The sequence below is a fragment of the Moschus berezovskii genome, chromosome 22 (assembly GCF_049115385.1).
Source record: "Moschus berezovskii isolate FMDL1 chromosome 22, NW_MosBer_1.0, whole genome shotgun sequence".
Taxonomy (NCBI): Eukaryota; Metazoa; Chordata; class Mammalia; order Artiodactyla; family Moschidae; genus Moschus; species Moschus berezovskii.
Window position 1 is genome coordinate 22,286,029 of NC_142481.1, and position 25,313 is coordinate 22,311,341.

Here is a 25,313-nt window from a genome sequence, read left to right on the forward strand (position 1 = left end):
TTCAGGGCAAGTCGACGAGATCCCCGAACATCTGCTACATCCCATACCCTGCACAGGGGACCACGAGGAGAACGTCCCGAGGACACCACGATCCTGTCCTCACGGACTCTAGGACCCACTCAGGGCACATGCTGGCTGAGCTCAGAACAGAGGTTCCCTGGAAGGACACCCACCCTCAAGCCCCAGCTTCTTCCAGGAGGAGCTTGTGGCCACAGAGGGCTTGGCTGTGAGCTGCTGGAAGACAGGGCCCCTGCATTTGCCAAAACTCACATCCCAGGAGCCAGAGCTTCTGCCTGAGGCTGAGGTGGCAACAGGGAGGGGAGACCGCACTAGCAGTGCTCCAAGGGGCAGGGCCCGGCTTCCCTGGTGACTCAGCAGTAAAGAACCCGCCTGCTACTGCAGGAGACTCAGGTCGACATGAGTTCAATCCCTGCATCGGGAAGAGTCCCTGGAGAAGGAAATGACAACCTGCTCCAGTATTCTTGCCTGGGAAGTCCCGTGGACAGAGGAGCCGGGCGGCCTACAGTCCATGGGGTCAGACACAACTGAACAACTGAACCGCAACAACAACGAAGGGGCAGGGCAGGGCTCAGAACCAGATTCTCTTCCTGCAGGGAAAGCCGGAGGGTCACGGCGCTTCAGGGAGGCCAGTCTCACGGTAAGCTACCCACCACACACATCCGAGCTACACAACACACACCCCAACACCCACACCAGCACAGGCAGCACATACATCTCTACTGACACAGGCATCAACACACCAACGCACACCGATACGGTTCCCCAACACACGTGACCACGCAACACACGCCTGACACCTATACCAACACCCACACCACACAGCATTATATACATCTCAACACACCCCTCTCCACTAGCATGGGTCAGCACACAAATACGCACTACCCCAAACCACGCAGCCACACCAACATGTCTGCATACCCAAATGCCATACTCTAGCGGCACTGCACTCCCACACATGTACTGGCCTTCATATCCCAACCCACCCTCACCTGACACACACATACCCAGTGTGGGCACATCCACTGCCATCCCAGCACATCCACAGTCCAAGACACACCCACCGTGCACGCGCGCGCACACACATACACACACACACACAAGCACAGAGCAACACATCCACCCTCAGCAACTATATCCAAAAGATTAACCCACCTTACAGATACGCACACAGCAACACCAGCCCAGGACAACATGACCACGCTCACACATCCCAAGGCAGACAACAAATGTTCAGATGCACACTAGCCTCCAGACACACACACACAATCAACTGTGTGCTGGATGCTCTATTCCCAGAAGCTATGGGCAGTTTGAACCTGCTAATTCCCCTACACCCACAGGAGCAGACTCAGCTGAGCTATGTTCTCCCTGGGACCACCCTAGGTAGGTCCAGGGCAGTGTGACAGCCCAGGACCTCCACTTGGCGCTGCCAGTGTGACGTGGCCGCTTGGTTCAGTTTTCAGTGCCACCAGGAACAACAACAAAGAACCCGCAGCCCCTCCTCTGGAAGGCTTCCCAGATGACAACGCTGCTTCCTAATTTACACCTCGGAGGACAGTGCTGACCAGGGAGGAAGAGCAGAGGCCCTCCTCTCTTTCTCTTCTCGACCCATGGGGGATCCCTCTCTTCTCCAGAAAGAGCTAGCAGCTGGGGAGAGCTGAGAGCACACATCCACAAGACAGTCCTGGCTGTGCCAGCCCCGAGCCTCTGCCCCCTAGCCCATTCTCTGGCCCAGCACCCACATCCAGGTCCCCTTCCACCACCGGCCTGCAAAAGAGAGCAAGGAAACGGAAACGGTGGCGAGCGTGATGGAGTTGGGAGGGACGCGGAAACGGGAGACTCGGGCAGGCTGCACAGGAAGACAGCCGGTCCCCCAAGTCACCAGACCGTGCTCCAGGGGCCCATCCTCTCGGTCTTGGACCTCCAGGGGCACCCAGGGGACACAGTCACAGGACCCTGGTGACTGGCTCTACATGGGACCTTGAGTAGGGGTTGGGGGATCCCTGCGACCATAGCTTTGGGCAGTCACTTTAAGCGTGGCACTCTGGCTGGGTCCCAGTCGAGCCACAGCAGAGCCGAGCAAGCCCTGGGCCATCCCCTTCCTTGATTCCTTTCTAGAAAGATACAAAGAGAGGGAAGGAATACTCATCTGAGCGTCCCACTGTATGTGAGGGCCGAGCTCCCATCGGCCAGTATGGAGCGGAGCTGGCAAGAAAGGCTTCTGCCTTTGGTCGTGTGCACCCTATCCCCAGCATGACCCAACAGTGGAACTAAAAGGCAAGAGGCCAGACAGTCACGTGTTTGAATCTCAGCTCCACCACTTCCTACCTTTGTAACTCAATACAGCCTCTCCTCCATACAGTTGACATATCTGACACCCTCTCCTCTGCCAGGCCACAGGCTCTGAGACACAGAAGCACAGAGAGGCTAAGGAGCCCTTGCTGGGTCACACAGCTCCTAAGGGCCAGCACTGGAGCCCTCCCCATGACCACCATGCTCTCCCACAGCCCGGCGAGGTCTGCCCCCAGGAGGGGAAGAGCACACCTCCAGCTGCACTAAGTGAGGGGCCCTGGAGGTGCCCCCTAGTGGCAGGACCCTTCCTCCAGGGCATGGAGGCCTCACACAGGGACAGCGGGTGGGAAGGTGCCCTGAGGAAAGGAGCTAGGAGGGTCTTCCCAGCCCCACCATCCACCAGGCACACGGGGCCCCTCAGAGATGACAGAGTCTTGCTACCTGCTCGAGGGTCGAACACAGACATCAACAAGAGATCCCCAAACTCTCAACTGTGCAAACCCTAGTTCTCTGCTCAGTGGATGAGAACCTTGAAAGTTACCCATAGGCCATGGAAACATTGGAAAGGGAGGGGAAAAAACAAGATGAAAGGGGTCTCAGAGCCTTCTAGACTTCCCTACCCCCTCTTCTCCATGAGGAGGAGAATGCCCAGGCCCCAGGGAGGGGAGCGAGTTGCCTGAATAGCCCAGCAGGGTGGGTAAAGCCTGCCTGTGTGGGGGTGCCAAGCTCTGGCGAAAGTCTGTGCTCTTCTAGGAGTCATTTCTTAAACATTAGAAAATGCATTTGTCTCTGGGTTAACAGCCAGGCTTATGACCTTTTAATTCACAGAAAATAAAGGGCAATTGAGGTCTGATGTGCACCAGAAGAAACTGTTCCCACTCATTGTCATAGTGGGTCTGTATATAGTTCATGATCCACCACCCCAAAGGAAAAATGGCGCTCTCCGTAGGGCCCAACCTCAACTGATGCTGGACATTTTAACATATGAGGTGGTACCGCTCCCCAGATGACTCACCTGGTCCTCTGCGGGGACAGCTAAAGACGGTTCTGAAGTCAGGTCGGCTTGGATAAAATGCAGAGAGCATCTTTCCCAGTGTGGGTCTGACAAACTCTCACAGGCTTGACCTGCAGGGTCCCACCACTCCACCTGACACCTGACTCATGACCTCCATCTGCCCATGAACCACAGGGTGGTCAGGGGCAGGTGAGCTGGAGCAAGGAGCCTGCCTCTCGCTCCCCAGTGTGGAGCTCCACCCTGACTCTTCCTGCTGCCCCCTTCAGGGCAGCCCCCAACCCCACACCCCATGTCAAGTGACCGGCTGCCCGGACACACAGGCCACAAAGCTGCGAGTCCTCCACAAGCTCCCATCTGGTTCCCTCCTTGGCCTGAGGGGCCCTCCTCAAAAGCAGCGGCTGGACTCTGCCAGGGCCTCTTCAGCAGCAAGAAAGGCCTCCCTGGCATTCACATCCAGGGAGAGAGAGGACGGCCATTCACAGTGGCTGAGCTGGGGGTGCCTCCCTGGAGGTCACTGGGTTGGCCAAGTTCTGCCAGGGCCTCTTCGGCAGTAAGAATGGCCTCCCTGCCATTCACAGCCAGGGAGAGAGAGGACGCCAGTCACAGTGGTTGAGCTGGGGATGCCTCCCTGGAAGTCACTGGGTTGGCCAGGTTCCATAAAGATAAAGAGTTACCTGCCACAGGAGCTACCGATGTGACTGGGGTGGTTCTGCCACCGTTTCAGGTCCCTTGGGAACCAATGTGGGCACCAAGGCACGTGGGTCTTCTCCAGGCACTTGGGCATCAAGGGGTAGGTGCATGGGGCAGCCCTCCCACGCACCTACCCCTCTCTGATTTGCTGGCTGCCAGGCTCAGGGCCTCTGGACACTACAACTTGTCCATACTCACCCTTGCATCCCCAGCGCCTAGCACATGGCTACAGAACCTACTTAATAAGCATTGTCCTTGAGTGAACAAATGAATTAACAAACAAACCAACAAACAAACGAATTTATGAAAGAACAAATGGGTCACAGAGTTGCTTGGTGACAAGGAACTACCTGGCTTGAAGGAGACAGATTTCAATACTACCTTGGGAGGAACATTCTCAGTAAAATCCCCAGTACTGGAAGAAATGGCCTCAAGACACGGCATGCTGCTGGGTAATACACAGCTGCAGCCTGCAGGCTGCCATCCTGTGACTTGAGATTCCACTGCGAGGAGATCCACTTCCGGAAACAAGGAACATAGTCCTTATATGAAGCATTTATAAAAGTAGAGCTATTACTGAAGAACAGGAGTGCACAAGGGACAGCCCATGGGCCAAATCCTTCTGTCACCTGGCTTTGTAAATAAAGTTTTATTGGAAACCATCAAGTACTTTCATTTATGACAGAATTGAGTAGTTACAAAAGAGCCCGCATGGCCTACAACACCTAAATTATTTGTTACTTGGACCTTTAAAGAAAGAGTTTGTTGATCTCTGTGTTGAATATTCAGCAAACAATATGTGACATATATTTAAGTAAAAGCTGGATCATATAGAAGTCTGTGTAATATAATCATTTTTTTTTGAAATTCATCTTTAAGTTCACAAAAAGGACTGGGACAGAATGGACTAAAATGTTTGCAGTTGTTATCTCTGAGTGATAAGGGCACATATATTTTTAAGTTATTTTATTTGTATTTATCTGTATTTTTTTCAATGTCCAAGATAAACAAGAATTAATTTATAGTAAGAAAAAATAATAATGCCATTAAACAACAAAAACAGCAACAAAGAAGTCAGTAAATGGCCCTCTAGGAAGAGACCAAGTGACTGGGGTTTGAAGGTCACTCCAACAGGACATTTCAGAGGGGGTCAGGCCCCAGATGCATGCTGCCAATGCTCTCCTACACAGGGATTATTTTATGTCACACAGCAGCTTTGCTGAAGGATCACTTCAGTTTTTCAAGGCAAATTACTTAAAAAAAAAAAGAGCCTAAAACACATATTTTAGCAGCAAATTTAACAAAATATATTTAGCAATAAAGAGAAGCATGTATCTGTCTTGGTCTTCAAGGAAACAACCACTGCACACATTTTACGTTGAACTAAACATAAGCAAGTTGGAAATTTTCCAAAATGCCTCTCAAGATGATTGAAGACAACCGAGGGTGTCCAAAAACCACGATGACAATCACTGAGCTAAGAGTTTGGGGACATTACTTTAATGAGCACTATGAAGGGGGCCTGCCTCATCGTACATCAAATGGCTTTGGAACTGAGGTCAAACTAGAGGAAAGGAACTGGTGTCCACCCAAGCCCCAGCCCAGCAAGACAGGCCTCCCCGTGGGAGAGAATGAACCCTCTCTGGCATCCACAGCACCCAAGGCCCAGAGTAAAACAGCATGGTCACCCCAGGGTGTGCCCTGCTCCCAGCAAAAGCTGAAACATGACCCCACCCCTTAAAAGCAAGTGACGAGGCATCAAAAGCCAACCCACCCACCACCCACTTCCTTCTGTCAACACCTGGCTGGGCATCCCCAAGAGGATGGCCGGCTGCGCCAGGGAGTCAGCTTGTCCTGTGCCTCCCATAGCCCGCAGACAAATGCCACATGTCACACAAAACCCCAACACTGACAGCAACGAAGACGTGGGTCCCACAAGCAGCCAGGCCCTGGACAACCTTCCCTTGGTAGGAAAGAACAGACCCAGGCACCTGAATTCTACCCACCACCGCCTCTACGAACAGCACAGCTCCCTTTGTGCCTTGGCCCACCCATCAGGGAGCCGGAGGGAGTGTTCAGACATGCCCTGTTTTGGAGTTCTGCAGCCTGTTTTGAAGATGTGGATCAAGGAGAGGATGGCAGCAAATCTCTGCGCTTAGCTCAGCCCTGTCTGTCACAAGCCAAGCCCCCCAGTTCCCCATTCTGCCTCCCCAGCACATGTTAGAGGCACAGTATAGACCTCTTAGATTATATTAACAAGCTCCATTATTACAGAGTTGTCTCGGTAACTAACCAGGACTGTCCTGGCTGGCGCCACACGTTTGCACCCACAGCATATGAGGACTTAGGTGAAAACAGTAAGCAAAATGCAATACAAGATAAATAAATGGAAATACAGCTCCAGGAAATTTGAGTGCACTCCTGACAAAGAAAAGCTACACCAGATCTGGCTCGGAATTCAGTGGAGCGGCCCAGCAGAGTGGAAAACCACGCGCACAGCAAGGAAGACCTGCTTTAGCTACCCAGCTCCTAGGGGACCTCCAAGCCCTGCTCAGGTGCCTCGCTGCTCAGGTTCTGCCCAAGAAAAAAGGCCCAAAACTCTGCCCAAGACCTGCTCCCCTGAGCTCCTTTGCAAGGGCCCACAGCTTTCCGAGAAGGGGTTTCCAGATGGCGCCCGGCGGCAGCAGTGCCAAACTCCACAGCTTAAGTAAATGTTGCCGTCGCCCCGTCCTGCCAGGAAAAGGCAAGGGGGACCCACAGCTCTTCTCAGCTGCTGTGACGCTTGCTTCCTGGAGAGAACAGAGAGTCCCCACCACCTGCCCTGCACCCTGCTGGAGAGTCCGCTTTCCTCTGCATGTGTGAGCCTCACTGCCCCTTTCTACACGCCAGCCCGGTCCTCACGGGTGGGAGATGAGCTGTCAGATGCTGATAGAAGAGAGGGAAGTGAGGAACCCAGAAGGGCAGCAAGCAGGCCCGAGGGTCACAGATGGCAAAGGTTCCAGCCCAATCATCACGAATTTGGGACGTTTGCACAAATCCAACCTCCTGATCTCTGCGGATGTTTCTCCACCCCCACCATCAACGCGCCAAAACAGCCCAACAGTTATGGGAGTGAAGGCTCACTTCTCTCCCGACCTCACACGCTCAGAACACTGCTAAGTGCTCCCAGCTTGCGTCTCTCCCGGGTCTCCCTCCATTCTCCACCTCAACATTCCAAATATCCCAGAGGCTTCCCCCAGAATCCAGGGGAATCCTGAGGGCCAGTGAAACAGCAGGTTTATTGAAGCCTGTACCTGTCTCCACCCCGGAGACACCAGGGCTACCTCCCAAAACCTCCTCTAGAGGAGGGCAGAGCCAGGCACTGGCTGAGGTGGAAAGCAAGGAAGCCTCCCTGCTTTACCCCAGGAGTGCACGTCTCCTAACAGGCACAAAGCTTCATGCCAGTGAAGGGGTTCGAAGGCACAAGAGCCCGGTGGAGAAGGGACCCGGTGAACCGGAGGACCCCAAGGTGCTCCCCAAACAGAGACTGTCCCCACTCTGTAGGAGCAGCTGCTGGCAGTACCGACACGTTGGGCCTACATTCCCAGGTACCTGAGAAGGAATAGCAAGAGAGTGGGTGGGTGAAGGGTGGCTTCAGGCAGCTCATGACACATGCTTTGGACCAACAAGCAGAGGCCACGCTGTGGCCATTTGCAAAGCAAACCTCTAATTCCAAGGTGGTGGCCAACCTGAGCTCGAACCTCCCACTCCAGCTAGCAACAATCACGCACCTAATGCGTCACGCTCCGTTTTGAACACTGACTGCTTAATTCTTAGCCTCATTGTAACCTGTCCTTAGCTAATCTGTGTTTTTCTTATTACCATTAAACTTAGATTTAAATGAACGGTTATGCCTTGTACTAACATGCATTCAGAAGGAGCACACCACCGTGGGCACGCGGGGCTTCCTGAGTTTTCGAGCAGGAGCGCAACATCCCTAAGCGCACAGGAGGGGGGCACGAAGGTGGGCAGAGTGAGGCGGGGCAGCTAAAAACAGCAGGGCTCCAGTGATCCTGTGGCCGGAATCAACCCCGAGGACAGAAGACGGTGTCCTGGGAATCTGGGAATGCTTGGGAACAAAGAGGAAAGAGGCTTTGCTTCTGGGATCTCATGTCACACATCTTTTATATCACACTTCCTATTTGAAGACTTTTAGAGCCAGTATGATTTCTCTCTTTCTGAAATGCTAAGTGACAGCGCCATCGGGCAGCCCCGTGGAAGTGGGATTTACAGCTCCACGCAAAGGGGTGAGAGAGGCAGCCGAGGCCCCAGAGTGGTACTGAGTGTTCCCAGGCACAAGACAATCAAAGGGCACAGAGTGATCGGAAGTTTATAAAAAGGAGCTGCTGTCAGGCATCCAGCCCCCTCACAGGAGACGGGTGAGGTGAACCAGCATCTGAGGGCTCCGGTTCCCAGCTCCAGCACCATGCCAAGTGGGCGGACCACCTCCAGTCCCAGCAGAAAGGCGGGAGAGCAGAGGGAGCCCACTGGACCCCTGACCTCTGCCCCGTCGGACAGAAGTCTGGCCAGCCTACTACCCTGGCTGGGCCAGCTCACGGGAGGCAGGGCCCACCAGCATCTGCCTGGGCATGGCTTCGGCACACACAGCCGAGCCTCCGTAAATCTCCACAAACACGGCGGCCGCCTGCACACTCTTCCACGTCAGGACGGAAAAGCTGCATATGGCGCTCGGTTTTAACAGCTGAGCTTTAAAAAAGTGCAGCTTTTCATCTCACTGAACCAGCTCCCAAATTAAAGGTTGGGGGAGGGACAGAGAGGAAGCAGGAAAAGAGAGAAGCTGGAGTGGGCAGGGGGAGCCTTCCATGCTAAATTTGATTTTATAAGGAATTTCAAACTAGTATCTGCTCCAAAGGTCCCTCTGGAAAATAAAATCATAGTCCCTGTTTGCCGTCCCCAAGTTTACTAATTTCATCCTTTAAAAAATAACTTTTTCTTTTTTCTGCTTTTAATAAAAATGAAGGAGTCTATCAATGAAGAAATCACTCACATGCTTTAGATTGGGTTAACAATTTTTAAGCAAATTTGTAAATGGGATTATTGTTTTCCAAAGTTCTGCTCAGTGAAGAGATTAGTGGCCACAAAGCCCAGGGGGCGTCCCCTGGTCCTTTTAATTCCCTGTCTGGAGGTGGAAGGTGCTGGGAGAGGAATAGGAGGGAGAAGCCTGATATAGGGCAGTTTTCCTGGAATCGCCTGGAAACTTTTACTTTCTGTTTCCTCTGCTGATAATGACTGTCTTCGCTCTGCAGCCAGCCCCCTCTCCTCTCCCAGCCCCCTGTTGCTGCCTGCCATCCCCGAGCTCCAGTATAAAGTTTGGCTTTTGCAGCAGGAAGCAGCTGGGCCAAGCAACCAGCGAATGATAATGACCTCAGAAATCTGCTGTTCGCTCGGCAACAATAGGGTGCTCAGTCTACTGGAAAATTGTGTTCATCAGCTAACTCTGCTCAGTTACTAATTGACATTGCCAAATATTTTAAGAACAATTGGAATGCACAAGCAAAAAAAAAAAAAAAATTTGAAGATCTTAATCCTCAGACTTAAATTCTTTTTTTCTTTTTCTTTTTTTCCCTTCTTTCGAGTGCCCAGATTTGTTTGCGTGGAGCAGGCAGTGGTTATCATGAATGGGGGCAGGGAGGAGGAGCCACATGAGAAAAAGAGGTGGAAAAGAAAGAAAATCTATCATATCACTATACACCCGATGTAAATGCAGGGGAGCCCTGGATAAAGGCCTTTGATGCTGTGGTCAATGGGCCAGCACAGGATGGAGACCCAGCATTTCAGGAATGCGGCTCAGGCAACAAAAGAAGAGCCCGCAAGGCTTCCAGCCCAGCTGATCAAATAATCCTTGTCCATCACAAAATATCATACCAGAAGTAGTAGGGGTTAACAATATTTTCATCTTTGCATCTCTTCCAGCCTGGCTTTCCATTGATCACGTAACTTAGCCGACTTTATTTAATGAACAGAGGGTCAACGCATTCAATTACCCCTTTCCCACCATCAACACTTCAATTAGCCCCTCTCCAAAATTATGGGGAATGCAGAAGGTAACTGCCCTGTTGGATATAATGAACAGTATCGTTTCTTAGTACATTAAGTTTTAATTATTCTGAGTGTGATTTCCAAAGCAAAATCTAAAGAAACAGAACTTTGGTTGTCTTCTGACTCAGGATAAGGCTAGAATTGGAGCACAGCCTTAGACGAGATTTTAGGGAAAGACACAGAGATTAATGTCGTCGGAGAGTTTGCACGCGAGCCAGAAATGAGGGAGCATCAAAACACCCGCCCCGCTTTCTAAATGTCATAAAAGAGTAAAATTTTTAAGCCGCTTCTTTCCAAACAGTCTCCCTTTGCATTGTACACGGAGGCAGAAATGACATCTACTATGGTGTGAAATTAGTGGTAAGACAAATCAACAACAACAAAACAAAGGGGAAAGATGGGGAAGTGATCTGTATGAGTAGTTTTGTCCATTTTCTGTTAGAAAATATGACCTCTCAATTTGTCAAAGGTCCTAGTTTTCGCAGTTGATCTTAAGCTTGGTTCTCAGCAGTTTGGAGAGCCAAAGAACAAACACATTTTCTGGTTCACTGGAATCATTTTCACATGTTCACTGATTCAAACATTCTTTTGCTCACATAACAAACAGCTGCATCCCACATTAGCCTAGCCAGTGACAGTCGCCCATCTCGGCAATAACTGTTTGATTGCAAACTTGACCCCTTCTTCGTCTCGGTCTGAGCAAGACATTTTTAAACAGCCACTCCGTTCCAATCCTCCTTTGCAAAGAATTACATCTGATAACAAAGGACGTCTCTGCCACTCATTGTAAGCCTTCTTCTGGAGATCTGTTCTAAGAGGCTCTCTGTAAAAAGGTTTTTTATGATGAATTCAGAACTACTATCATGTTAAGAGCAGCGATTTATAAAGAAGAATTCATTGGTTAAGATCTGAAAAAATAGTTTCTCAGGCCCTACTGACCCAGTTTTCAACAAAAAAAAGAATCAAGTGATGCAAATTAAGTTTTGCGACATTGTTATGCAGTCTGAGAAATTTGTAAAACCGTGTTTTTGCAGTTATTTCTTAATAGAAGCTTAATAAGTACTTCTTTCTTTACTTAAGGGCTTAAAGATTTTTTTCTCCCCTTCACCTTGCAGGTTTCTCTCTAACAGGTAATAATAAAATACCTATTGTGTCAAGATTTTTATTTAAATGCTTATTTTAATCGCACTTTATACAAATCAGACTTGTTAGAAATAAGAGGGAAGACTAACCCGATTTGGTTAAGGGTCCTAATCCCAGGAAAACTTGAATGGCCCAGGCGTGCAACTGATTTAGGCTGCATATTGGTATGCCATCAATTTCCTACTTAGTCAGAAAATTATGAAAGGGTCTAATTTGAATATGAAGAAAACAAAGAAGTCAACCAGAAATGAAAAGAATCAGTATTCACAATTGTACGATACTTCAATGAGGGAAATAAAAGTGAGAAGATAACCACAACTCAAGTATAATTCTCCTTTGAGTCCCAAGCCCGGTTGGTTCTTTTAAGCAAAATGGACTTCTTTCAACAGAGTATTTAGAGATTTGGAAACAACAGAGATAGGAATAGCATGAGGCTATCACTTGGCCAGAAGGTGAGAAAAACACGGTAAACACGTCATTAATAGAGCCGAACATTTGGTGTCGGAATATTCTGCTGAGACCTTTTCATTTCAGCGGGGCTGGGAGACGGATGAAAATCTGTCAGTGTTAACTCCACGTCACTCCAAAAAGTTAGGAAAGCCAGTTTGTGCTCTGCTTTCTGCCCCAGAAAGGTCCCCAGTCCAAAAACCGTGAGATGACACTCTCCAGGAGAGAGGACCTCCTCACAGGAGGCCGGAAGTAATCCGTCCTGACAATGGGACGCCTGGCACTTTGCTGCCTTCCTGCACAAAGATCCACCTCAGAGTGCTCGCCATCAGGCAGTGACACTGGAGAACCCTTGCCTTGCAAGTTCTGGGCGGTGGTCACTCCAGGCAACGTGGCCTAACCCTCATGGTGCTGCAGTCCTCCTCAGACGCTTCCAGAGTGTCTCATCAGAAGTGAATTGCAAACGAGGCTAGGACTCCAGGAGTAGACAGTGTGTTTCATGGGTGTTTAAGCAGCGGCATTAAGTGCTATCGGAATCTCTGGAATGTGCAGTGCAGATTTATGTGTCTTAACAATTCTTTACTGGTTCGTAATAAGCCAGCGGACTCACACTTTATTTTAATACTAATTTTGTCCTAGAAGGGAATACTGATGCATGACAAGAACAACACAACCAAGCTGGCATCTACTTAGTAAGTGTAGCAGTGAATCGCCTCCAATACTGAAATATTTATCGAAACTGAGAAGGGGAAAAAAAAGAAAAGAGGGAAAAAAAAACTTAAAAAATGACCCTCACCAGGGTGTTGCCACATCTTTAACAGTGGGCAATGCAGTGCCTTGAGGTGCCTCAAACTGTCTTTCATTTTCTAGACTTAATGGCTGATTGCAGAAATCAATGTTGCCATTAGTAACAGGGTATTTGTTATGGCATGATTTCCTCTGTTGTTAGGCTGCAGAATGATTACAGTATTAGCGAGATGCTTTCTTTATAAAGGGCTAGAGATATAACTTTCAATTTACTATCCATTAGTAAGGGGCTTTGGAAATATGGATGAAGGCAACAAGCTTACCTGCTGTTAGGTAGCGATTTTAATTTAGCTGTCTTAGGATAGTGGGATTTTTTTTTTCTTTTTTTTTCCCCCCTCAAACTGGGCCAGGAAGCTTCAGCATTTCACAGACATTTTGATGACAGATTTTCTGCTTTGCTATTTTAGACCCCAAAGCTGTATCGCCCATGTAACACAGTACAATTTAAGACATGAAGTCGCGCATCTGTGTTGCAAACCTCTGTGCTTTTCCAAACCATCAGAGGAGAATGGTGTGGTTCTTCAGGTTATAGACACCTGACAGGTGAACCGAGCTGTGCTTTTAGAAGGGTCTGGAGACAGGTTTCGTCTAAGGCAAGATAGTCAAAGGCCCAAATGAGACAATGATGGGCATACACTTGGGGGGATAGATTGTGAAGGTCTGAACTTACACAATCACATCCATGGATGGCGCTCCTGGGTTCCTGAGGTGATGGCAGATGGGGGTCAGGGAACGAAATGTGGCCAGGCAATCTGAGGGGCAAGGTAGGCTATGCCCACTGGCAAACATACCAAGTGGCCACCTCTCCACCACACAGGAGGACTGACTGACTTTCCTGGTGGCCAGGGCTCCAGGGAAGGTGACAGAGTTGAAACGACAGCCTTCTCTTAAGGCAGGGCCGACAGGCAAGGTCCACAGAGCACGAGGACCATGCCGCAGTGACCTCAGAGCTGACCCTGAAGGGCAGCAAGGCCCCTTCCCCACTGAGGCCAGCACAGAATCAGGCCCAGGGGTAGGGAGAGCCCTGGCTTCGGCCACTGTTCCCCGTCTTCCCCAACAACCTACCTGAGGAGGACGGCGAGGAGGGGTGCGGGCTGTCCTCCTGGGCGCTCCCGGTCTGCGAGAGCCCGCCTCCGACCCCGCTCTCCTCGGTGACGTTGGAGGAGCCGGGCGTGGTGGAGCGGCTCACCGACTGGGACTCCTGGTCGCTGCCCGAGCCACGCCGCTCATCGGGGCCCCCGTGCAGCCCGTCCTCGTCACCCTTGCGGTCCCTCTTGTGGACACGGGAGTGCACGACCACCTGGTGGTAGGTGCGGAACACTCGGCCGCAGTCCGGGCACTCGGTGGGCTTCTCCTTCAGGCTCCCGGGACCCTGCAGGTTATACTCGAGAGCCTGGTTGAGCCCGTGTGACAAAAAATCCCGACTGCCTTCTAAAGGGTCGAGCTTATTTGGCAGGTCTCTCTGATTGCCCACTTTAGTGCTGTGAACCAAATCAGCAGGCATTTTCTGCTTGGAGCCATCTGCTCCCACTAACACGTACTCCCGCTTCTCCTTATCAAACAGAACTCCGGCGTTTGCCAAAGTGTCTTCGTGGTTGCGCTGTAGCTGGGGCTCTTTAGACAAGAAGCCGTGTTCCACGGCCATGCCCCTGGCCATGAGCTGCCAAGCCTGGTAGCTGTTCACGGGGTCCATCTCGGCAGCCTTGGCCGCCGCCTGCAACCTCTCGATGCAGCTGGATTTCAGCGGTGGCACCAGGTTGAGGCATCCCAAGAGGGAGTGCTTGTCGCCCTCGGGGACTCCGTGGGCCATGCTGGAGATGGGGGTCAGCAGCTTCCCCACCACCTCCTTCTCCTTCAGGGGCAGCTCGCCTTTGCCGTAGAGCTGGCTGGGCTCGCTCAGGCTGGCTTTGTCTGCGGCCATGAAGCCGCTCTGCAGGCAGGAGAGATACCTGGAGTAGAGGTTGGCATGGGCCTCCTGGGACATGCCGCCCATGGGCACAGGCACCTCGGGGTCGCTGGGGGACTTGTTCTTCACGGACAGCTTGTTGAGGTGGACCTTCATGTGGTTCTTCAGGAACCAGGGCTCTTTGAAGCGCCGGCCGCAGATCTGGCAGCAGTGCTCGAAGGAGTCCTTATGCTTCCGCATGTGGCCCTTCAGGAACCACGCCTGGCTGAACACCTGCCCGCACACCTCGCAGCGGAACTCGTTGGCCGACTGCTCCCCGCCGCCGTGGGGGCCCTGGCCCTGGGCCGACTCGGCCGTGATGTGGGCCTTCTCCACGTGGCTTATGAGCTCCTCCTCCTGCGAGGCGGCGAAGTCGCACAGCGTGCACTTGTAGGGCTTGTGCAAGATGCGGATGTGGCGGTCTAGCTCCTCCCGCTTCTTGAACTTGCCCTTGCAGAAGGTGCAGCGGAAGCCGGCGGCGGGGGCCACCGCGTCCTCCTGCACGCTGGCCGGCTTGGGCGAGGGCACTGGGTGGGCCACGTCGGGCACGCTGTGGTTGGTGGGCAGGGCCAGGTTGCAGGCGGCCAGCGGGGCCTGCTGGGCGTGCGCCAGGGGCTTCAGGTCGGGCCGGGGCTGCAGCAGGCTGCTCTTCATCTGCTTGTCCCGCAGGATGGCCCTCTCCTCCAGCTCGTGCAGCAGGCGGTTCTCCTCGCGCACCCGCCCGCGCCCCTTCCCCAGGTTGCCCAGCTTGTGGGTCCGCAGGTGGATCTTGAGGTTCCCTTTCTGCGCCGCCCGGTGGTCGCAGTACGGGCACTTGAAGGGCTTCTCGCCGGTGTGAGTGCGCATGTGCAGGGAGAGTATGCTGTTGAAGCGGAAGCGCTTGCCGCACAGCGGGCACGGGTACTTCCGGTTTTTGCGGGCGTCGTCCTCGATGTCGCTCATCTGGGACATGATGCCCAGGTTCTGGCCGTTGAGGAACTGCTGCAGATCCACCCGCCCGTTGAGGCTGGTGTCCACGTCCCGGCCCAGCTGGTTGGCCAGGAGCGCCATCTGACTGCCCATGGGCTGGCCACTCATGGGCACGTGGGCCTTCTCGTCGAGAGGCGCGGCGGTCTTCTCCTCGGGGTTGGGCCGCGGATGTAGCTCGGGGAAAGCATGGCTGAGCTGGGAGGTGATCTGGTGCAACTTCTGACTCATGGCATACTGGCCGTTGAGGACGGGGCCGCTCAGATGGGGCTCTGCTTCCGGCGCCGCCGAGGACACTCCAAGGCACAGGCTGGCTTCTTCCATCCCTGAAAATAAAGAAAGAGTTCAGATCTGTGCCAGGTACCGTGGCACAGTGAATCAACAGCATCAGCTATCAGCTGGTGGGGAATTTGCATTGCATGCCTTACCTACACATAATAATGCTAAGGAATTATAGTCAAAAACAATAATAAAAAAATGAATTATTAAATGCCAATTATGCAATATGGCATTGCTCCTCCAATTTGTTTTGGCGATAGATCGTCTTCCTTGTATTTTCTATTTACAGACTGCAATTATTCATTCACGTTTAAATTATTAATGTTTTACCACTTTCAACACCTAATAACAAATCAGAGGTCTACGTGTTAAACTTTTCCTCCTCTCCCCCCTTTAGCACCTGCACCTGTTGGTTCAGTTCAGAGTTTGTCACAGAGCAGAATGGCTTTAACTGAAACACCAAACTGACTCACTTGGAACTTTTGTTTCTGGTTACTGTATTCAATACGTTCGCCAGTCAGAGATGAAAGAGATTATTTTATGATTTGGCAAAAAAAAAAAATCCAACCCAATGGCACGATATTTACTGGTACATAATAAAACAAGATAATGTTTTGGGAAAAAATAAAGTAAAGGACAGGCTTTAGAACAATAAAAGGGATTTTGCTTTAGTCAACAAAAAGTGCAGTAATATCTCATTAAGCTGATTAGTATGCTGCTTAGAAACAGTACTAGGTGCTGTAACACATGATTATAATCATAAAAATCCTTCAGTGTTTGCAAGGAAGCATTAACGAGGTATATTAAATTTTAAGGAGACTGCGAGTAGCGGCTTTGCAAACCTTAGAGATTAAGATTTAACCCTTCTGTTACGAAACACTGTTATTTTGTTATTTGGTAACCGTGCCCATCAAAAGAAGTATAAATTATCTCGTGATGGAATCATAGTGGATTGTTGAGACTGCTCAAATTTGGGTAGGGGGTAAAGACTTACACCGCAGAGTGGGCTTACCCTGTCCTTCAACTTGCATGATATCTGCAGCAGGGACTTTGATTGGGCTTAAAGAGATCTTTTATAGAACTGGATAAAAACCAATTAAAATCCAGGGACGATGCCATAGGAAGTCTCAACCAAGTTTGAGTGTTTTTAATAACTTTCCCAATATACAGTAATGAGTACAAATTGTACCTGCAGTATGTGTTTTGCAGAAAATTAGAACTCAAAGCTGTTTGTTAAACACTAACACTCAAAGCAGGTCTGCATAATTGTCTTTAATAATCCTCTCTGCCCCTCTCCAGCCTATGCAGAATTGCTAAAACCAGATCGTTCTGGGATGGGGCAGAAGGAATAGTCCCCTCTATATCAGAGCATGTGGGGAGCTCAACTTTGAAAGGCAATGAATCCATGCCTGGGGTCCTTCTATTTCCAGATCTGTCTTCCACTTGAAGGAGTCCAAATTTGTTTCCTGCCACTGAAACAGTTATTGCACATCCATCCCCTTTGTATCCCAATGTTTAGATGTGTTGGCCAGCCAGGTGGTCCAGGAGTACGGCTTAACCCCAGCCAGGACTGATTCCTGGGCCAAGCAGTTCCCCAGGGGAACGTGTGGGGACAGAGCTCAACTGTGGAGGAAGCACAGTCAGCACTGGTGGGGTCGGCTGCCTACTGGGCTTCCAGCCAGGCAGACTGTGTGTGGATGGAGGTTCTCCAACGGGAGACCTGACTTCCTTGGCAAGAGGACAGAGGCTGTGAGTCTGTCTTGCAAGAGAGGAGAAGAAAAAGACATGATGTTTATTTCCAGGAGGGAAAGAAACTGCAACCATGGTGCAGGGTTAACTATCCATGAACAACTACACACACTCACACACACAGACAAGCACGTGGTCACTTGGAATAAAAGAATGCTTTCAATTTGTCTCTGGTGGCAGTCTGTACTCAAAAAATAAAAAGAAGAAAGGAAGGAAGGAAGAAAGAAAAAAGCTCATTTTGGAGCCCGGTCAGAAAGGAGTAATTTCTCAGGGAGATTCTTGCATTCATTCAGTGGACTTGCTGAGTTTCCACCATGTGTCAGGCCCTGTCCTTGGCACGAAGCTACACTAGTGGATAAGACCAGTCAGCCCCAGCGCTCATGGCACCCGCTGACCAGCAAGGAGGAGCAGGCCCAGTGTGAGAAGGTGCTGGAGTGGGGCTGGGGCCGAGAAGGGCCCTGTCTAGAGCCGTTTTACCGCCTTCAAGCCCCATCCAGCTGCTCTGGCTCCTCTCCTGGGCAAACACGGATCATAACCCCAAAGCCACTCGGGAGTGCTCAGAATTCCACCCAACAGTTCTGGGGAAGTTTGGAAAGTCCAAAGCCAACACGGATGGCCCACTGCCAAAAGCTGCCCAGTTGGCCTGCTCAGAAGACATGAATCCAGGAACACGGGCTATTTTCAGGTTACTGCTGCTGAGCTGATGCCAGTCAAGCAGGAGGGAGAGGAGGCTGAATGTGCAATACAGCAAGACCGCACATCAGGTTGGATGAGCAGCATCGAGTTGAAGACCACATCCCCCACCCCCAGATATGCTGTACACGCAACAGCTCAACTTGCCAAATAATGAACTTGAGTTTTCAAGTTAGGTTTGAATATGGAATTCTTTTATTATGCTCAATTTTTCCCCCCACAGTCAACAAAGTTTTTTTTAAGCACCCTTTAAGCAACCAGTCTTCAGGTGCCATTGTTGACCACAGAATATGCCAGAATATGCTGAGGCACCGGCGGCTCATGCAGGTCCTAACTACATATCCCCTTCTCACAAAGGCCCTCCATGTCCACCTCGACACAGAAAACTTAAGCCCCAAAACCTCTCTCTACCCCTTTATCTTACTTTCTTCTTCAGGGCACTTATCACAGGAGGGGGTGCAGCTTTCTTATTGACCTTCTTGCAGATGTGCAGGCAGGATCATGTCTTCCTTGGTCACAGATAAAGCCTCAGGCCCTAGAGCAGAGCTGGATCATTGTAAGTTCAGATCGTTATAACTGAATGGATGAATGATTGAACAGACCCTATAAACACAGCCCATAAATGAAGGCTAGCCTGTAGTAGAAACACTTTGACTCCAACTTCATGGAAATCAAACTCAGCTTTTGCACAAGTCTTTGAACATCCAATAATCTGAATCTGTCAGAATCATAAGGGTCTTGGGTTTCCACCCAGAATCTGGCGGTCTAGAAGTGGCCAAGGGAGAACCATGCACCTCCACCAGCATTTTCACTATAAGTACTCATGGTGGCCATCTGGGCTTGGATCACCTCTGATGCCAGCTGCTGGCACTAGGAGACAGAGAGCAATTAAGTCCTTCAGAACTTGATCATCCATCCTGGGATCCATGGGAGAACCCAGAATTTCAGCAGAGCTGAAGAAGATGCTCTGAGGATTATGGCCCTCAGCCCCTTTAATGAGCCCCAGCAAAGACTGTGCTGAGCCCCACAGTGTGGCAGGGACAGACATCATCTCAGAATGCTCTGTGAGACCTGACACCCTGTGATTCCATGAGCAGTTGCAGGCGCAGCCATGGGTCAGTCACAACCAATGCCAGCTGATAGACTCAGAGCAAGAAAGGGGAGTGTGAGTTCTTGGAAAGAGCAAGGGGTAATTGGTGTGCTGTCCCTGGGCCAAAGCAGCCGAGGCAGGATGAGCTGGCCCCAGGCCCAGCCGGAGACTCACAAAACCTGGGTCAGCCCCAATTTCTCCAGCCTTGACACTTCACCCATCCAGAATTTCTTTACCCCTTATCTCACTCATTCAGTAAATGCTTGCCCGGGGGCCTTTATGTAACTGCCCTCAAGGGCTTCTGGGTCAAAGGGGCGGGTGCAGGCACAGCCACCAGTAAGGGGGAAGCAATGAAAAGGTCCCAGAGAGACTGAATTCAAAGTTTAGAAAAAGGAGAAACCATCGCAATCGAGGTATATAGGGGTGTGTGTGTGGGTGTGTGTGTGCGCGCGTGCGCACGTGAGTGTGTGTGTACAGGAATATGACTGTGTTGGGGGAGGGGCAGCAAGCCCCTAAGTGAATTTCCTCTAGCAAGAAATACAAGAAATCCCTGGGAAACTAAGGGATCACTTATCCTACTGATAAAGGGTTGGATCCAAGGCAGCCCTCAGAGCTCAGGGGCTGGGAGGCGGGGCTGCCTCCAGGGGCTCGTGGTTCTGGGATAAGGTGGCATTTCTCCTTTTCCCCAGCCCTCAGAATGTCTTCCCTTTGGGACCACACTGCTTCCTCGCAGAACTGCAGTGAACGTATGTCAGTGTCCCTGGCAGACACTCCCCTGTCCTGACTAAGGGGGCAGACACACACATCCACAGGCAACACTGCCCCACCTGGTCACTAATAACCTGGGAGCACTTTATCCCGAGTACCAACCCCTCCTTCACTCCCCAGAGCTGGCTCTGGAGCCGTCACCCTGTGTTCCAGCCGTCGAGGGACCCACACTAAGAAGCCAGGAGCCAGTACAGGGTAGGCCATGATCCTGGGCTGAAGGCAACTGGGCAGCTGGGACCTTCTGAGGAATCTATACAATAACCCATCTAACCTGCTCACCTCGGTAGGAAAACCCTCAGCAAAATCAAAAAGCAGTAAACGAACTACTAAACTTGGAGGACAGCTCACCCGGCCATCAGCTCGTGGCCCCAACCCAAAGCGTAGCAGGAAGATCAGTGAACCCCGGCTGACTAATGGAAGGAACCAAACGGTACGGAATTTACTGAACTGTGGACAGGCAGCCAGATGAGGCTGGGAAGGGGACGTTGTGAACTGTCAATTCAGGTGTGTCAGCCCTCCAACATGGAAACACCACACATCCCACCCTAGTCCCGATCTATCCTGAGCCCAGGGTCACGGTGGGGCATGAGGGCACTCAACCCTACTGTCCATATTAAGGAAGACCCAGGCCCGGGCCTGAGTCCTGGCCACCATGACATTCCTCACCTAGAAATGCCAGACCCACCTCTGAACACAGGCAGGGGCCCCAGCTGAAAGCTTCTGAAGGCTAGAGGGTTTCTACTTGAGCTCTGCAATTTCATGATGAGGGTATTCTTAGCATATGAAACTCACCACTGGATGCACAAATTATCAAAATGCATTCTGTCTCCTCACCCCCATCATTGCAGGTACCGTGAGCCATTCAGCTGCCTTTGATGGTGCTAATAGTTATTTTGATTTTGCATTTCTGCCTTCAAGACTATTTCCTGTGATATCAATGACAAAAGTTTTCACTTAACTCTTCCAATAGAAAACCTAATTGTATCTTTCACTCAGAATGAAATTTGAAACTATCAGGACACCAGAAATGCCAGCTGCTAGGAGTCTAAATAAATTTTACACAAAAACACAGTTTCATTTTGCTAGCACAGGAAAAAAAAAAAAAAGCAATCTTATGAATAGCCCAAAAAATATAGATCTTGCCAGTAAGTTGCATGAAGGAGTTTTATCCTTATACCATGAAAAAGAATAGCTGGGAAGTAAAATGACTTTCAAAATAACCATTTCAACTGGATTTTTAAAAATCAAATATTGTTGTCTAGCCAAGCACAACTAAATATTCCCTTTTTTATCAATGAGGTAAAGGCACTGCCTCAGAAACCCTGCAGGAGACCAACACCCCCAGTTGCTGGGCAAAGGGTGGGGGGCTTGGGTTCACAACAAAGGTTGTAAACACCATCGTGGACTTTACCCCCAAATCATGTCACAGTAGGCAGTTCTGGCAGTAGGTGGACCTGTGTCCTGGGGGGCGCAAATGACCCTTGGCCCTTCCCCACAATGCACCTTGCTTTCTTAACACTTGCGATAAGCAGTAATTAAGACAACTTCACCTAGAATACAATGGCTTCTTATTAAATACCATTTTTCCAATTGTTGTAGCTCAAACTGTTTAACCAAGGTTGTTATAAGCATAATACGCTCCTGTTCTGAAATACAGAACACCAGACTACTGAACCTTTTCAGGGTCATTAAACAGCTGTAAACATTATTACAAAAATAAACCAGAGATTTCATGCTTACATTTTGGCCTAGAGCTTGCGATGCTGCGCAAGTACATTTTTTCATCTCTTACAATCAACGCTGGTGACATTTGGGCATCCAAACAAATTACATCACAAACATTACTGCGGTGGGCAGGATACTGAGTGGTTTATTTGCCAGATGATTAATAGATAAACAGGAGGGCAGCACGGGTGACCTGTTCTGTTTTGACTGATGTATAGACAATGCTATGAGACAGGGCCAGAAACAGTTAAATCCTCACTGAATTTATTAATGAAAATATGATATTCAAATAGGGCTGCAGAGTATGGCAACTGTGTAACCAGGAGAGTCAAGTTGGAGAGCATGGTCAAACTCCCCAACTTTCCCTTCTGGGTGGAATGTTGGCCAAAGTGTCAGGGTGGTCTCTGTCTGGAAAGGGGAGCAGGACTCAGCTGAACTGAGTGGTCCCACAGAAGCCCAAGCAGTTTCAGTATTGGTGGGACAAGAGTTGGAGGACTTAGAAGAAGAAGAAAAAAGTAACCTCTCTTTGAAGACTTTGGATGATTTCAAAATTCTCAAAAGCCAAGAGGTCTCTCCAGCATGTGGGCTTTTGGATAGGTTGAAACCAGCCCAGAACTGAAGACAGATAATGAGCATATCAGATGGGAAAGGAAAACAAGAGCTCTCCTGGTCCTCTTCTCTGGTAGAGCAGACGTCCGTCAGTAGTTCCTGGCTCACTATCTGCCCACCCCACACAAAGCCAGGCAAACAGAGGATGGAATTAACCTCGGGTGGGGTAGTTGTTAAAACTGTGGTCTTGTCAGGCAGTGAGAGTGCTCAAAGAAAACGGCAATAATTGTCATCATCACCATCTTCACTGCAGCCACCACTCATCACCATTTACATCAGCCACAGAATCTGAATCCCTATCATCTTCTTCATACTCATCATCGTTCTCCTCTTCATGGCAGCATCATGCATCAGCGCCAGCACTGTGCTAGGTACTTCATCAGCACCAGCACTGTGCTAGGTACTTCATCAGCACCAGCACTGTGCTACATACTTCATCAGCGCCAGCACTGTGCTAGGTACTTCACAACCTTTATCTCATTTAGCTTTACAGAACCTAGGACGGTAGGTACCATACTAATCCAATACGAAAAATGAGGAAACTGAGGCTCAGAATATGTAAGCCTCAAAATGTCACACAGCTGGGAAGCCTGACTCCAGAGCCCAAGCAAGACATGCTAGAGGGAAGGCTGCCCCCTTGATGTCCACACCATGTTCAGTCTTGCTAGGCTGGATGCGGACAGATGCCAGCGCCTTCCTTTGTGAAACATGTGGAAACAAAGGAAGCCTCAGCTCACGGGAAAGCTCAAAGGAAGCCAAGGAACCAGACCCATCACAGCCACGTGTGCCCAGAGTGGAAACAGGCAGTATATTCCAAGGAAAGCACCATTGGGGGCTGGCATGGTGGGGTGGGTGCTAGAGGGCACTTTGGGGCTAGAAATGCCACGTCGTCAATCGCTGGTTGGGGGAGGGTCACACAACCACTTGTTTATATTATCTTGTTTTCTTAAGATCCCTAAGAGTGGATACATTAGTCCACCTGCTCCTGTCCTGTGTCGGGTGGGCTATCCCCCAACTAGACTGGAGTAAGGAGAGAGAAAGCACTGGAAAGACCACTAACATGCCTCTAGTTGTCAGCTCTTCCACTGACATCTGTTTGACCTTCGGCATCTGCCTGAGCCTCAGTTTCTTTGTCTCTAAAATGGACTGGTATTAGCTGCCCTACACACTTCACAGGATTTTGAGAAGGCAAATGGATTTGCAGGAGAAAGTCGTATTTAAAGAACAGAGGACTGTGCCCTGTGTAACCCTTCTCAGGAGCTGTCCACAGCAGCCTTCGAGATCCAGAAAGGACCTTCATCTGGGAGTAGAGTAAATGCTGAGAGCTGAAGGACATAACCAAGGCACAAGCAAAGCACATGAAAGTGGTTAATAAAGACTCACTCATTGCCAACTTTCTTGGTGCATCTGTAAAGTGGACCTCACATCACTCAATAACACTTCTTAATGCCTACATAAACATATAAAGCAAGACCAGGTCTTGCCTTTGAAGCTAACTCATGGAAGGGAAACAAATGAACGGAGACCGCAGAGCAGGGTCCAGTGCTGAAACAAGGACTCAACAACATGCTGTGAGGCTGGGGGAGGTGGAGAAGGGATGCAGCAGGGAGAAGGGACAGGTCAGTGAGGGGAACACCGGGAAGAGCCTGGGATAAGCAGAGAAGAGGAAGAAGGATGTGTGGGACAGAGGGGTCAGTGTATGCAACATGGGGCCTCAGCATAGAATGTTCTTGGGAAAGACAGGGAAGGCGTGGCCAAGCGCAGACTTCAGTGTCAATCTATGGAGCATGGAGTTTATATCTGGGGCAAAACAGGGGCTCAAGAAGCCCCCACTGGAGTCATCACATAACACTGCTGCGACACATGAGCAGTTTTCTACCAAATGTGGATCAGAGGAGATAAATATTCTTCAAAATCTTCTGTTTTTGAGAAAAAGAGAAGGTGAAAATAAACTCCTGGACCACAAACCAAACATCTAATGGCTGAAGTTCTCACCATGGTGAGGGTTACCCCTGCATGAGACAGAAAAGGATACTTAGTCTCCCCTCTTCCTCTTTGGAGAAGGAAACGGCAACCCACTCCAGTACTCTTGCCTGGAAAATTCCATGGACTGAGGAGCCTGGTAGGCTACAGTCCATGGGGTTGCAAAGAGTCGGACACGACTGAGTGACTTCACTTCACTTCCTCTTTGTAACAGCAAAACAAATGGAAGAAGGACCACTCCAAAAATCCTGGCAGCCCACCCAAGCCTCTCCAACGGTGGCAGCCCAAATCTACCTTCCATGCTCCTTCCTGATGTTGCCTCCTCCAAGAAGCCTTCCTGGATTTGCCCCCGGCTGGAGGCGATCACTCAATCCCCATAGCTCCCATGCTATTTCTCTGGAACAGTTAAGACATTGATGGTGCCATACTACAGGGTTATCAGAGGTCACACTTCTTCTGCTGTGGGCCTTTCTGAGAGTAAGCGTCTTATCAGCCCCGCCTGTAGCTCCTGGAGGATCCAGTCCTACTCAGGGCTGGCCTCTAGCTTCTGATGATCACAGTGCAGGAGAGGAAGATGGCTTAGAGTATCACAAAAATGGACAGCATGTTGTGAGCCACAGCCCAGGCCTCTCCCCTAGGATCTCAGCCATCAAGTGGTGTTTCTATTCCTCCCAGATGGGATGATTTGGGAAGGAAACGATCCCCTAATTTGCTGTAATTGATTTATCTGAACTGTGTCCACCCCATCAGGGAAAGCAACTAAAACTATATATATAAGCTTTTAGTGACTGCCCTAACTTTGAAATATCACAAAACTGAGAAAAATACCAGCAGTTGTCATGAAGTGTATTGATTATTTCTCTCTCACTGGCTTTCTCGTTTCCTTTTTAAACAGACTTTGCAATGACAGGAGGTTAGATATTTAATCCCCTACTAACCTACCTTGGCTCCCTGGTCAGCCTCAGCACAGAGCCGCTGCCCTAGAACAG

The 25,313-nt window shown here is 50.1% G+C and overlaps 1 protein-coding gene across 1 annotated transcript in view; it reads right to left on the reverse strand.

Annotated features, from left to right (window-relative positions):
* The window catches only part of ZNF536 (zinc finger protein 536), a 395,649-nt gene that overhangs the window by 231,193 nt on the left and 139,143 nt on the right, over nt 1-25,313 (reverse strand). The window contains exon 3 of the mRNA XM_088830251.1: nt 13,583-15,754. Within this exon, the coding sequence (XP_088686377.1) occupies nt 13,583-15,752 (2,170 nt within the window). The 5' untranslated portion in view covers nt 15,753-15,754. The remainder of the gene's footprint in view (nt 1-13,582; nt 15,755-25,313) is intronic.